At 38.3% G+C, this 15,642-nt stretch overlaps 1 protein-coding gene across 3 annotated transcripts in view; it reads left to right on the forward strand.

Moving 5' to 3' along the window:
* Positions 1-9,490, forward strand: part of Gnptab (N-acetylglucosamine-1-phosphate transferase subunits alpha and beta) — a 78,783-nt gene extending 69,293 nt beyond the window's left edge. For 2 of the 3 annotated variants that reach the window (XM_015482854.2, XM_048803092.1), the window contains 3 exons: positions 1,863-2,030; positions 5,744-5,834; positions 8,089-9,490. In XM_015482854.2, coding sequence (XP_015338340.1) covers positions 1,863-2,030; positions 5,744-5,834; positions 8,089-8,166 — 337 coding nt within the window. In that variant the 3' untranslated portion in view covers positions 8,167-9,490. Of the gene's footprint in view, positions 1-1,862; positions 2,031-5,743; positions 5,835-6,204; positions 6,814-8,088 lie in introns of those variants that run through there. The other variant, XM_048803087.1, reaches the window with a different exon arrangement.
* Positions 9,491-15,642: the final 6,152 nt, after the last annotated feature.

Raw genomic sequence — 15,642 nt, forward strand, 5'->3', positions numbered from 1 at the left:
TTTTATGAGGGCTCACTTTAAGACAGGCATGGAAAATCAGTGTTCAAACTGACTTGAACTTAAGGATATGCCTATGCCTTTAACAGAGTCTGGGGTTGGCAGGGTCTAGCCCTCAGCTCTGCTTTGGCTTCTTAGCTCTGCTACCTCCTGCTGTGCTGGTTGTAGACCACAAAACCATGACCACACATCCAAAACCTTCAACAGTGATGTACAGGCCCTCTAATAGATAGCCTTTATCCAATTTACCAGTTGCCTCCAGATGCCCCTGATAGCTGCCATCTGTCTCTGTGTGTTTTAAATCTAGGATACAATCAAGGCTTTTGATATAGCTCTTAAATATCCTTTGATTTAAAGAAATCCCCCAAATTAGGGAATGCATGTAGAGTGAACTTTCAATAAGAATTATTTTATATTTGCTCATTTCATCTAAACCAACCCACCCCATCACCACATCTGAGTGATTTTAAGTAAATCTCATTGTATCATTTTATCAATACATTCTCTAGTATATATGACTAAACTATAAAGATTCTTTAAAATATAACTGCAATAACCATTTTCACTATAAAAAATCAGTAGTGATTTCTTAATGTCAGCCAGCTATCAGTGTACACCTTTCTCCACTGTCTTTCATAAGTATTTATAGTGGTTTTATGTTTGTTAAAGTGGCATCAGATAAACTCATTGCAGCTAAATCTGTTGATTTTCCCTTCATTTCTTTTTTCTAAACTACTATGTGTGGGGAGTGGGTATATGAAGAGATCTGATTCTGTGTTCTGTAAATTTCCTACACTGTGCTTTTCTAATCAGTTCTTAGTTGTTTAGCATGTTTTTATATACCCTGCATTTTCCATGAATTGGTAGTTACATCTGAAACCTTTATTAAAAATTTCATTAAATCTACTTCAAAAGTGTCATTGGACCCACCTCTTTTTTTTTCTTCTTTTTTGATACTGGATATTTAAGCCAGGGGTACCTTACCACTGAGCAACACCCAGCCCTCTGAGATAGGGCTAAGTTGCTGAGACTAGCCTCAAAGTTGTGATCACCCTCCCTCCCAAGTAGCTGGGATTATAAGTGTTTGCCACTGTGCCCAGACCCACTATTTTAATGGTCCCTTGACGTAGTGACTTTTATCTTGAAGAGAACTTGAAAGGGGAAGCACCACTTTAATCTGCATTTTGCAGACTACAGCTAGCATATTACAGCTTGGTTAGAGACATTAATTAAAAACCGTCCAACTCATAGACTCTGTAGCTATAAGGCATGGTGTCTATCTTAGTTATCTATATGACCATTTATAATATAACCATCACTTCAGAAAACTTGGCTTTAGGTACTTAATAATTTTTTTCTTATCTGCTAACAGAATATTCCAGTCAGTATGCACTAATGGAAATCATTAATTTACTGCTATAGCCAGAAAACAGATAATCTTTAAGATTATCTACCTCAGTTCTCTTATTTCACAGATGAGGAATTTCTGGAGGAAATTTTTACAGAACATTACTTCCCCAGAGTCATCAGAAGATGTACCAACTTGGAACATAAGTCCATTTAAAATACATTAAGAGCCAGGCATGGTGGCAACTATAATTCCAGCAATTGGAGGCTGAAGAGAAGGATCACAAGTTGGAGGTCAGCCTGTAGTGAGACCTGTCTCAAAATAAAATAGAAAGGGCTGGGGACATAGCTCTGTGGTAGAGCACTTTTCTACCTGTGCATGGCCCTGGGTTCATTGTCCAATAATAAATGAATGAATGAATGAATGAATGGATGACATTTGGAATCCACATTGTTCAGTTTGTCAGGTCAGGATCAAGTTCATGATGACCATTAACTCTGGCTCTCTATTATTTCAGGAAGTTTGTTTGCCTAAATGACAACATTGATCACAATCATAAAGATGCCCAGACAGTGAAGGCCGTTCTCAGGGACTTCTATGAATCCATGTTTCCCATACCTTCCCAATTTGAGCTGCCAAGAGAATACCGAAACCGTTTCCTTCATATGCATGAGCTGCAGGAATGGTAAAATCTCATTTTTCATATAAAAGTGTGTGTGTGCATATCTTTATCTTAAATAAGTGAAATTTCTTTTATATGTTATTTGCTATGTAATTTTTTTTGTGTGAAAATACAGTTATAGGGGACTGGAGATATAGCTCAGTGGTAGGGTGCTTACCTAGCAAGCACAAGGCCCTGGGTTCCCCAGCACTGCAAAGAAGAAAATACAGTTATCGTTTTTATTGTGTTTAATATTTGAAAAACATTTAATGTCACTTCAAGGGATTGAAAAAACTAGGTGGCTGAGTTTTTCCAGTGTAATTAGAACTTCGCTTATTTATTCAACGGTTTGCTGATCAACATAGGAGTGGAAAGAAATTTTGTTTAGCACAAAATGAGAGGCACATTAAGTCATTGTGGGCCAAACTGGAGGGTCTGTCTTTAGGAAAATGGAATTGGGCTAAGTCCTGAAGGCACTCTCAGATAATGGTGGGAAGGTGTCTACAAGCCAAAGGTTAAAGAAGAAAATGATGAGGGTGGTGTGGCTGCCAGGCTGACTCAGCTGGATTCATGTGCTGGAAAAGGTGGAACAGAAACCTGGAGAAGAATTAGGAGCCCATTTGGTTAAGTGTTTAGAAATTATCTGATAGAGTTGTGAAGGGATGAAAACCAGGGAAGACAAGCATCAATGACAGGTTTGTTTTTTTTTTTTCCAATTGAAATGAAAGTCATGTAACCCACACCTCACCATTTCTAAGAGCATGATTCGGTAGCATTTAGGTCATGTATAATATTGTATAACATCTCCCTAGTTTTAAAACTTTTTCATTACTCCCAAAGAATTCCCCATGCCCATCAAGCAGTTCCTCCCCATTGCCTTTACTCTCAGCCCCCGGTAATTCTTAGTCTGCCTTTTCTCTCTCTTAAGTATGGGTTTGCCAGCTCTGGATGGTTTTTTTGTAGAATGAGGCTGGAGCTAGGGAAGGCCCGATTCAGGAAATCATTGTTTTCAGAGCTTCCAGTGGAAATTATGATCCAGGATAGACTGTTAACAGCAGAGAGTCCAGAGAGTAGGCGAGAGTCAAGAAAGAAAATGCGGGAGTGTTACTTAGAGGGCCTGAGGAGAAAAGGCAGCCATCAAAAAAGATACTTGAAGCAACTCCTAACTGTCTAGGGAAAAGTGCAAGTCAGACTGATGTGGGCGTTGTTTTTGCTTTCTGCTATGCTTGATTTTTCAGTCTTACATTTTTTCATTAGTTATCTGCTGTGGGAATCATCATTACCTATATTGAGTGCTAAGTAACAACACTGTTCTGAAAGCTTTCTGTCCATGTTTTCACGAAACTTTTCCATCGACTGTGTCTTTGTAACTCTTGTCCTCAAGGGATCTGGAGCATGGAGCTAGGATATGGCCTACACAAGGCATCTTGGCTTATGACTAGGGTGCCCATGTGGGAACCTGGGCAGCCCACTTCCCAGAGCCTGGTCCAGCACCTGCCAGGCCATGTTCCCCCATATCAATACCACAGTCTGACCACGTCAGAGTAGTGCACGTGCACTGAGGTACTAGCTGTGTACCAGACACAGCAATGAAAGGTACTGTTGAGTGATGCTCAACTGAAATAGCTGGCAACTAGCAGGTTCCGCCTGACTCTTCACCGTCTGCACATCCCATTGTATTCCAAAGTCACTTTGTACATTTACTTCTCTTTTATCGTTTATTCTCTTGCACTGCCAACATTTAAATAGAAGGATAATTTTATCTTTTAATTTAGGAAGATTTTTGACCCTTTGCCTGCCTCCCTGTGCCAAGCACTTAGAATATAAAGACAAAAGGCATAGAGCTTGGAGGTCCCCACAGTCTATCCAGGGATCCAGACACCAGGAACGTGGCTGACTTAGTGTACTGAGTGTGACTATGGGGTTCACTGCTGTTGGCATATGAAGGAGGGAACGGCAGATTGTGCTGGGGGAAGGTAACATCTTTTTACCTTTTTTTGAATTATCCAAATGACTTTTCCAGGTATGGAAGAGCACTTCTAGTAGAAGAAATGGCATGTGTTAAGGGAAAAGAAGATTTTTGGAAGCCCATACCTGATATTAGATCTTTTTCTTTGTTAGAGTATGATAAACGGTACAGTTGGCAGGTGCACTGCTGATATAGGCACATTTTAATTTTTCATAAGGAGTTGTTACTGAATCATGGATCTTGTTCCCCAGAGGTGACAAGGAATAGCTTCTCATTATTTTCATCTTTAGCTCAGTGGAGGAAGCTCTTTAGATGGTCCTAAGTGTTAACTCTCTAAATCTAGGCTGTGACTAAATTTACCTTCAGGAGCCCAATTGAATCAGGAAATTGTGAGCCAAAGAGTCCTCTGAGACGACTCTTTGATTCTGTGTTGTGTCAGTAACACAAGTCAAGTGTGGATGTTCTTGTCATCCTCTGATTTAGGGCACTGGTTGCTCATCCCGTTCACTTCTGTGTCATCCCTCACTCTGACCCACCAACCCAACTCTTCTTTCTGGAAACAGTTGTCCCTTTTCTCTTTCCTTTCATGAGTCTCCTGTCATTTTTCATCCTATTCCCACAAAATGCCTGACTCCTTTCTGGGATCAGCACTTCTGCACTGTACAGCAATCTCTGATGTTTGCCTCTCCTGCTTGACCGTGGATCCTTTTTAGGGATACAGGTAGTATCTTGCTGGTTTCTGGTTCCTTCCCAGCACACAGTAGGTTCTCAGTGATGACTGATTGCAGGGGCAACACATTAGCTGCCTTATAGCCGGTGCTTCTTAGCTCTTTAACAAATTATTCATTATTTCCAAATTACAGGTGAGAAATCTGTGTTGTGCTGTTTGTCTTTGTCCCCAACATTCTTTTATCTCTGGGTCCACTTGATTCTATCTTAAGAATGTCCCTTCCACAGCTGTTTCTTTGAATGTCTCTTCTCAATGACCAGGGCCAGTCTCTCCTTCTTTAGTCATGCCTGGACTAACACTGGACTGTGTGGCTTGGTTATTCACTTATCCTTCAAGGGGTGACCAGTTTTACTCCAGTTGTGTCACATGCCTCTGTCCCCTGCCATCCCATCCACTTTCCCACTGGTTTTATATGCAGACTCTACTACAGGGTTTCCCAGAGCGGCCAGTTCCACCCTCATTCCTGCAGCTCAGCTGTCCTTCAGGTCTCAGCTGCAACTCTGCCCTCTGCCAGACTCTTTCCCTCCCCGCTTCAAAGCTGAAGGAAATGTGCCATCTCAGTGGGGCGGTCCTCCTTTCTCTGAGTTTTTCCTCAAGATCTTGGTTTTGCTGATGCATCTGTTTGTCTGTTGGTTGTGGTGGTCATAATGACTCTTAAGGTTTCTAAATATTTTTGCACTGGTACTTCATATTGTTCCTCTCTCTGTATCTCAGAAGTTTTTTAACAAGTGATTAAGTGAATATGAACAGATAAAAGTGAGTTAAAGAGTGATTTTGTTTAAACACCACAATTTTCTTTTGAAGTCTTCTCTCCTGCCTGGATAACTTCTAGTAATCTGGTACAGTATTTTATACCACAGTAACTAATCTGAACTCATGTTGGAACTATATGTTGTGTTAACATTTTTAGCCATGCCTGTAAACCATGTTTTTGCTTTTCACAGCATTGTTTTGTAAAAACAGTATATAAATTACTCTTAACTAATGACAGCGAAGCCATATACAGAAGTACATATTTTCTTTCTTCTGTCTGAACAGGAGGGCATATCGAGATAAGTTGAAGTTTTGGACCCATTGTGTACTAGCTACTTTGATTATATTTACTGTGTTCTCGTTTTTTGCTGAACAGGTAAGTTTTATATATTTTACATAGGTGTTAGTATTTCTTGGTACATTATTATCTGAGTCTTCTAGAAAATAATATAAATTCACAACTAGAACATTTTAAATTCTGTTAGCTTATAGCACATAAACCAATATGTGAAATATATTTTATAATATTTAGGCAGTCAGTATAAGAGATTTTTATTCATATATCTTCTAAATCCATTACCTGTCTTCTTCTTGCCTGGCTCTTAGTGGATTAACTTGTACACTTCGAGCTAAAACTGAAAAACTCTACTTAATTTTAACCCAAAACCTGCCTAGAATCCTTGTCTGATGCTAGTTTTTATGGGTCTCTGATTTTCTTTCTTTCTCTTTTAACTTTCCTGAAACAGTCTCAGCATCTTCTCTTCAGATACCCCTTGGTGTGTGTGCCCTGCATACACGGGTAGTATACCTCCCACTTCAGTGAATTCCTGGGTTCCCCTATCCCCGCCCCCTCTGCTGTTTTAGTCCCTTACCGTTAGGCTCGCCTCTGCGCCCACTCTCAGCTTCCTTGATGTGAAGGTCCTGAAGACGTAGGGATGAAAAGAGAGGGATAAGAGAATCCTCATTAGGCTGCAGGTATGAAATGCCCTGAAGAAAAAAGATTGAAGGAGGAGAACGACAACTGGGGTGACCTAACTTGTGTGGAGCAAACAGCCCCACCTCAGTCTCTGGTCAAGGTGACTATTGAGTGACCTTTTCTAGTTGTCATTCAAAGGAGATGTACACCAAGTTTACTTGCACTAAGAGAAAAGAGGTGCCTAAAAATTGAGAGCTTTAGAATAAACACTGAGCTTCCTGCCACTGATGGAAGGAAACTCAGAAAATGGAGATCAGACAGGTAAGTAGGATGGCAATTTAATACTTACTCATCTTCATGTTCACATATTTTGTTCCTGATATTTTTGTTGCCATTGTTCCTGGCAGGTAAAAATCTTACAAAAAAAAAAAAAAAAACCTCAGAAAGACTACTTTCTTTTAGAATAGGAGTCCATTGAGAGATTTATGAGTTTGCTCTAAGCTGTCTAAGGATAAGGAAAAAGAGGGAGCTGATGAAAGGAGCCACTAGGGGGCAGTGGAAGGAAACAGGAAGGTCAGTCTTTCCTGGGTCCTTAATAGGAGCAGAAAACAATGAACAGAATGAAAGAGGTAGGAGGGAGAAAGGAAAGGAAAGCCTCTAGTTATCCTGCTTTCTAGCTACTTGAATCAAGCTCCTGTTCCCTGTCTTCCTACCACCAAGAGGAACAAACCAGTCGATACCACCTCTTCCTCTGCTCAAATCCCATGCATCAACTAAACCACAGTGGTACATGCCCTTGCTCCAGCCTCCCAAGGAAGCAGTAACTGGATCTGCTTGGCAGGAGAGAGGGAGGCAAAGCACACAAGAGGGATCCCAAATGGAAACCATAAAGAACATGGTTTGCCCCCCCCCCCCCATAAGGGCTAGGTTTTATTTTTAATTTTTATTTTAATTTAGTTTTATTTTTCATTGGTTCTTTTTAGTTATACATGACAGTAGAATTCACTTTGATATAATTATACAAGCATGGAATATTTCTTATTCTAATTAGGAACCCATTCTTGTGGATGATCGTTGAAACTTTATTATAGTGTTGGTGACATTTTTTTATTTCAATGATAGCATGGGTAACTGTGTTCATAAGGAAAAATGTATTATTTATCCCAGTTCTAAGCTACTAATTTACAAAAGAATTTTTATATTACAATCCTTTCATAAATTAGGTACTTTCTTTATTTTCAAATGATTTTTGCTAAGTATAGAAAAAACTGTCAATAGGGTTTTTAATATAGATGTATTTTTTAAATTCTGCCTTATAACTGCAGTCATATTAAAACCCAGAGAGTGTCTTACTGGTTACATAGAGTCCATTCCCTTTGGTGGAAAGACTTGACAAACAGAAATCTTGAAAATAAATGTCTGGTAATAGGTTTACAAAAATCTATAGTTATGGGTTTTAGAAAAATGAAGTGTGGGCCCAAATAATTTTAATCCTCTTGGGTCTGTTTCTGAACATATACCTAGGCATATTGATCCTACAAAATTAAAATTTGCTTTTGTTTCAGGGAGGAATGAGGAAACTTGTTTTTTGACTTTTTTACATATAAGACTATGGAAATGATTAAGGACAAATGTCTCTCAGAAAGTTGGATGCACTCACACTCATTCATCAGTATGGAAAATTGAAATTTATTTTCTGTCTTCCCTTGTTTAGTTAATTGCTCTTAAGCGGAAGGTGTTTCCCAGGAGGAGGATAAACAAAGAAGCCAGTCCCGATCGAATCAGGGTCTAGAAGATCTTCATTTGAATATCACCTACCTCAGAATTTACTGAGCATTTTGAAACTCAGCATCACTGAAGTGTCTTTGTGATGTGATGTGCAGCCAGCGTGGCCCAAAGAAGGGAAAATATTCAGAACCATACTGTGCTGTGGCATGAATATAGCCCACTGCCCAGGAATTATTTAATCAATTCCAAAAACTTAGATGTGGAACAGCTCTGAACTGATTTTACTTCTAAAGCATTTGCTCATGGACCTGTCATCTTTTTATGAAAACCCTCACGGATACGCTGCTAATTTCCATCTGTAACCATTGCAAGCTAAAGGAGAAGCCCAGGCCAGCTTGGGAGCAATTGCTGAGAGACCCCCGTCTTTTCATTCCAAAGCCTTTTTCTATAGTTTTGCACTTTTGTTTTTCTTTTTTCCATTTCTCATTTTTCAGATAAGTAGCTACTAAGTTAACTAGTTATTCTTGCTTCTGAAAAAAGTGAATCAAGATGTCTAAACGTGATTTTATAGATGCTATTTAAATAATGCAGTTAATATCATCTCTTATTGGCAATATGCAAATTATTGATTTTATTAATGTGTAAGTGGTCTTAAACCACTAATAACTACTGAAGAGCTCAGTGACTGACATTGGAAATACTTTGTGCTTGTTTACTTTAGTCCCTATGAATACTGTGATTTTGTGTGCAGGCCTAATTACAAAGGGCTAGAATTAAGTAGCAGTGCTACTTACCAGATGTAATTATGTTTTGGAAATGTACATATTCAAACAAAAGTGCCTCATTTTAGACATGAGTAGTTCTGATGGCATAGGCACAGTACCTTGGTGTCTAGTTTAATACTCATCAGTATATTCCAGTAGCTCTCTTTCTCTGAATTGGTTTTGTATAAAGCAAGGGTCAACAAACTTTTTCTGTAAAAGGCCAGATAGTAAATAATTTCAGGACACAAATGTCTCTATCACATATTGTTTGTCATTGTTTTTATTTTTTTAAGCAGTCCTTTAAAACTGTAAACCCTGTGTTTAGCTTGCAGCTGTACAAGAACAGGCCATAGGCCAACATTGGCTAACCATTGAGGATTAGTATTTTTTATGTCTGGGGTAAACCCTGAAGTTTAGCCATGTTTTGTTATATCATTATACATTGGATTTAGGGAAACCTAATTCCATGAGTCCTGTTTGAAATTTGACAGGTATTTTAGATCATGATTTCAACAGTATTCTTCCACAGTGGCATACATTTTGTAAAAAGAACTTGAAATGTAAATACTGTGTTTGTGCTGTAAGAGTTATGTATTTTAACAACTGAAGTCTCCTAAAAAGTTATATTTGTCTGATGCTTTGATTTTTAAACCTTTGGGGATTTATTTTTAATCCATATTCAACAAATTACTTTAGTGCCTACATGGTGTGTCAGACTCTGTACTGAATACTACTGAAATTAAGTGGAAAGTAGGGTGAAGACAGGAATATTTTAACACACTGGAGAATATTGTTTTATAAGGAGAAAAGAGGTTCAAAAGGAATTTATCATATGGTCAAATTTTAGGAGAATATCTGGGTTTTATTGTAAAAGCAAAGAATTTATTCTTGAAGTTATAGAGAAATGAATATTTGGGTTTAATGGAGATTTATGCAGTTAGATGAACATAGACCCCACCTAACTAGGGGTTTGACAATGGGATGGATAATAGAATCATAGAATATTCATGGGATCATTCATCTAATGATTCAGCAGAATATTAGCACATATGAACTTCAGAAGCTGATGAGTAGTCTGTGTCCTTAAATTTTTTTAAGGCATCAGAACCATTAATTCAAATGAAATTCTATAGAAAGCCAACGTGTCTTAGGCTGTTTGTGTTACTCTAACAAAATACATGAGATTGGGTAATTTATGAAGAACAGAAACTTATTTTCTTATAGTTTTGGAGGCTGGGAAGTCTAAGATCAAGGTGCCAGCAGGTTTAGTTGGATGAGGGGTAGTCTGCTTCCAAGGTGACACCTTGGAATGCTGTGTCCTCCTGAGGAGGAAGAACACCATGCTGTCACATGGCAGAAGGTGGAAGGACTAAAGGATGAGCTCTCTATGGCAAACCCATTTATAAGGGAATCTCATCCCATGCATGAGGTCTTATCACTTCCCCTAAGTATTACTTGCCTCTTAATACTGTTATTTTAGTGATTAAATGATCAAGTTTGAACATGAATTCTAGAGGAAATAAAAACATTCAAATCATTGTGTTCTGTGATACAGAAGAAGGAAAGCTGCTGTGCTATCTGAATACCCCTGTGCCTCCAAACCCCAGGTCCTCGCAGGCAGAATTTCAAAACCACTGAACCAAGCCTTTTTTTAAAATCAAGGGCAGTAAGGCTGGGAGTACTACCTGACTTGGCTCAGTTCTCAGAGCCAGTCAGAGGCAGAGGTGGGACTGGAACCTAGATTGTCTTTTTCCCATCCCTTCCAGGCCATGCTGCCTCCACAGGGCAGTGGCACATGTGGGTGATCACACTCTATGTGGTCAGATTGCAAGGGTTCAAGGTTTGGACCCTACACATGGTTTGCTAGGATTCAGCTTACTCTTCTGAAATGTGGGAATGAATACTGGTAGCTATTTCATAGGCCATTGGCTATGATTAAAGGAAATGACCTATGCAGCGTACCCAGGACGGTGCCTGGCGATCGTGTCTGCCTGGCAAGTGCCAGTGATGATGGTGGTAATGACCAAAGAATGTGTTAAGGGGTTGAATCTAGGCCAGAGGTGGGGCTCCTGGTCCAGTCATTGAGATGAGAGGATTCTACTACCCTTCACTAAGAAAGTAACACACTTTAATTAAAAAGAAAGATTGCTACCCACACTTTATTTCTTCAAATATGTTTATTTTTAGGGGTCAGGAATATATCTCAGAGGGAGAGCACTTGCTTAGTATGCATGAGCCCCTGGATTCTATCCCTAGCACTCCAAAGATGGAAAAAAAAAAAAAGAGCATTTACTTTTAAAATTATTTCTTCACATATCTAACAGATTAAAGATTTTAAAATAAACTGTAATTACTTCTCAAGTCAAAACATTTAAGGAAGAAGCAGTACCAATCCCACACAGATTCCTCCAGAGAGTAGGAGAAAAAGAAGGAAAACACCATTGAACCATCCTCTGAGGTGAGCATAACCCCAGCCCCAGTGCCTGGCTCCAATCCCACAAGGATACCACATATACAATATACCCCACAAGAAACCCATATAGAACACTAACTAGTTGGCTTCAGTTACTCCCCAAAAGAACAACTTTTAGGACAAAGCTGGATCTGTTCCAGGAAGACAGGATTCGTCCAACACTTACAAATCAGTGCAATTCACTGTATCAGCAGAACCGATAAAAACCACATAACAGTGTCAACAGAGTTTTTCTTTTAACAAAATTATGAAAATTTTAAAGATATTAAGCACCATGAATTCCCATTTGTCCAACAGTTATCAAGGGTAATTTTTTCTCTGTTGATATATTTTAAAGTAAATCCTAGACTTGGGGTAGAGACACGAGTACAGAGCATCTGGTGGTTGAGGTGAAGGGGGTGTCTTGGTCCTCTAACTGCTCTTCCCTCCCATTCCCTGGTAACAGCTGCATCTCTCTGAGTACACTTGGTGTGCTAAGTGGTTTATGTTCATAATTTCATTTCATCCACATCTCACACTCATTTATCAGTGAGAAAACTGGGGCCTCTTGCCTGAATCCTATGTACAAGATCTTTCAAAGGACCATAGCACTTACACAAATGTTGCTTTTATTTATGGATAAGTAGTGATCCATTGAATTCTATATCCTAAATCCGCTTAGAATTACTCTGTTTTCCTAAGAATTACTCTGTTTTCCTGGTTAAAATGAGACAGAATAGTAAGGTCTTTTTGAAAAACAGACTATTCATTGAAGCGAGTGGAGAAAAGCTACACGAGACACGGTGATAGACTGAGAGAAGATCATTAGATGAGACTACAGAAAAGACAGCTGAACCGTGCAAAGGCCAGGTGGTACAAAACAGGATTGGTGCTTGGGAAAACTGCATGATGCTCAGAAAGGAGAGGCGAGAAGGGGAGTTAATGTGAAAGGCTGAGGATCCCTGCATGACACATCAATTGTGTTAGTGTATCTGAGGAACCCCCGAAGGCTTTGGGGCACCACCGAGTAGGATCTGGAGGTAGATCTGACTCAGATTCCCCACTCTCTTGCTGAACTTTTCTAATCTATGACTGGGGATAATAAAACCCAGATAGTAGGTTTTTACAGAACTAGAATGTATATAAAAATTCCTGCATTTGGAATGGGATAAATAAGTGATAGCTACTAGGTGACAACTGGAGATTATGATCAGGTTTTGATTTTGGAACAATTACCAGCAGCAAGATAGAGAATGGGATAGCAAAAGAGCAGGTGAAAAATGATGGCCTAAATTAGGGCAGCAAAGTTGGGATAGATGAACCCTGTAATGACTAGAACTGAAAAGTTTAATAATGTTTAAAGTCCAGAAAGGGAATTCTTCACCTTTCAGCTTATAACAGAGACACTCTGAAGAGTCTGTCTTTGGTTAAAATAAACATTTGTTCGTTTGGTTGTGTTTTGTGTTTTTGATTTTCGTTATGCTGGGGATTGAATCCAGAGCCTTGCACATGCTAGGCAAACGTCTACCATTGAGCTGTACACCCAGACCCTGAGTGTGTGTGTGTGTGTGTGTGTGTGTGTGTTATGGGGGATTGAATGTTGGGGCACTTCACCACTGAGCTACATCCCCACACCCTTTTTATGGTTTATTTTGACAGAGGGTCTCATTAAGTTACTGATAGTCTTGCTAAATTGCTGAGTTTGGCCTCCAACTTACTATGCTCCTGCCTCAGCCTCCTGAGTTACTGGGATTACAGGTATGCACCACCATGCTTGGCTCTAAATTTACTTCTTAATGCAGTTCTGGGCTTCCAGAAATTAATGGAACCATTTCAGGGGGAAAATAAAAGCTGAAAGAATAATAGTAAGCAATATGCAACCATGAAATACCAAAATTGGAATCAGAAAATAAGCACTGTAGAGTAGGACTTATATACCTGATATTTACACATTAAACTTGGATTCTTGAAAAAAGTCCCATTAATAAATGTACATCTGAAGGAAACAACATCTCTCTGGAAGAAAGTACTTGAAGTTTAAGCTCTCAGGACTGCCACACAATTAAGATTAGATAACATGGGCACAGTGGCACACTCCTGTTAAGCCCAGTGACTTGGGATGTTGAGGCAAGTTCAAGGACACACTCAGCAACTTAGTAAGACCCTGTATCAAAAAATAAAAAGGGCTGGTGAAGTAGCTACGTGTGTGTGTGTGTGTGTGTGTGTGTGTGTAAGCATGCTAGCCAGAATAATCGGAAACAACAGAACTAAATCTCACTAAAGACTTTAGATGTTACACTTAACACAGAATGAAATGTTTAAATAGGAGGAAGTTGGACTCTCCTAATGAGCAAGCAACAAGAAGCCATTATAAAATGAGTTAGAAGAGATTCAAAACTAACCAAGCAAAACTGGAAAAAATAAATAAAACATTGTTAGAAATGAATCAGTGGAAATATCTAATAAAAGGTTCAATTCATTTGAATGGAAAAACGAGTGATCTGGAAGACATAAAGAAAATAGCTCCATTGTGGTGAAAGATACAGGGGAATGCAAACTATGAAAGGGAAGTTTATGGTTGGGTTATTTGCAACTCATTTCATTTCTTAGCAAAGTAAGAATAGAAGGCAAACTTTCAAAAGGGGAAAACATAAATCCACATACAGCATCGTCATTGTTAACAGAAACTTTAGATGCATGTCCTTTAAAATGGAGACAAAGACAAGAATGTCCAATATTTGTGCTTCTATTTACTGATACAAGAGATCCTGGTCAGTACAGTCAGAAAAGGAAAAAATAAGAATTATAAAGCAAGAAACCAAAGTGTGATTGGTCACAGATATTATTATAAAACCCCAGACTCTACAATCAAGTTATCAGAAATAATAGAGAGTTTAGCAAGATTCATATCAGAAATCAATTACAATTTTACATAGCAACAATTAGAAAAAAATATCAAAAATATAATTTATAAATCAATCCAATAAAATATGCAAAACCTGCATAGAGAAAAAAAATTAACTTTATTGAATGATATTACTGAAGTCCTAAAAATAGAAAATATACTATATTCAACAATAGTGAGATTCAGAAATCCCAGCGAGTTATTTTTCATGGATGTTGAATAAACCCATCTTAAAATTACTTGAAACATTCAAGTATACTCAGGATACCTGTGAGGATAAAGTAAGGTATGAGACTTGCCCAGTGAGACATGAAAGTATTAATAAAATTGGAACAATGAAAACTGTGGTTTTGGCACATGGACGTGGGTAGACTGGCCAGGAAAACAGGCTAACAAAACAGGCTCCTGAACATTCCAAAACTTACCTTGATTTGATGATCACATGTTTATGTATTGAACTATCACACTATGCCCCATGAATATCTACAATTATTATAAGTCAACAGAAATATTGGCCAAAAAAAAAAGACTATCAATAAATGATGATGGGACAATAGTTTCTATGTGAAGGAAAAAAGAAGTAATTTGATCCCTATCTGACATAGGGCACAAAGATTAATTTAGATGAACAAAGACATAAAAAAAAGTCTTAAAATTTTACTGAAAATATAGAGGAATATTTTTATAACTTCAGGGAAACAATAAATTTCTTTTAAAAGATACCAAAACAAGGAGCGCTGGATTTGTTGCTCTGTGCACTTGCCTAGCACACGTGAGGCTCTGGGTTCAATCCTCAGCACCACATAACAATAAATAAATAAAATAAAGGTACTGTGTCCATCCAAACTACAGCTACAAAATAAAAATTTTTTAAAAAACACAAAAAGTTGTGGAGATTAATATTCAGCATAAAGACCTACAAATCAGTAAGAAACAAATTAACATCCAGTTGAAAAATGGGCAAGAAACCTAAGTCAACATTTTAAGGAGACAAATAGATGCCTACTAGGCATTAGAGGAGCTTAATCTCATGAGTGATTCGAAAAATATAAAAAGACCTGAAAAAACATCATTTTTATATCCACTAGAATGGCAAAAATGGCAAAAAAAGAAAAAAATAAAGAAATCCGACAATGCAGAGTAAAGAGGAGGAATACGTTTGACAGGGATACATTTTGTTGGTTGCAATACAATTGGAAACAATTGAGGGTCACTTTGTATCACCAGGCGCAACGGTGACCTCACTTAGTGATACTCTGTAAACAGTAGAGCCCGTTGCTCCCCTCCACAGCGAAGGTCATGAACTTGGACCACACGAATTCATGAAGCAGTTCACATTTTTATGTTAATAAAATAATAAAATAAAAAATTTAATAAAGTTGTCCTTGTGTTGAAATATTTCTAAAAAAAAAAATAGGT

The sequence above is a fragment of the Marmota marmota genome, unplaced genomic scaffold, assembly GCF_001458135.2.
Source record: "Marmota marmota marmota unplaced genomic scaffold, marMar, whole genome shotgun sequence".
In the NCBI taxonomy this organism is placed as follows: Eukaryota; Metazoa; Chordata; class Mammalia; order Rodentia; family Sciuridae; genus Marmota; species Marmota marmota.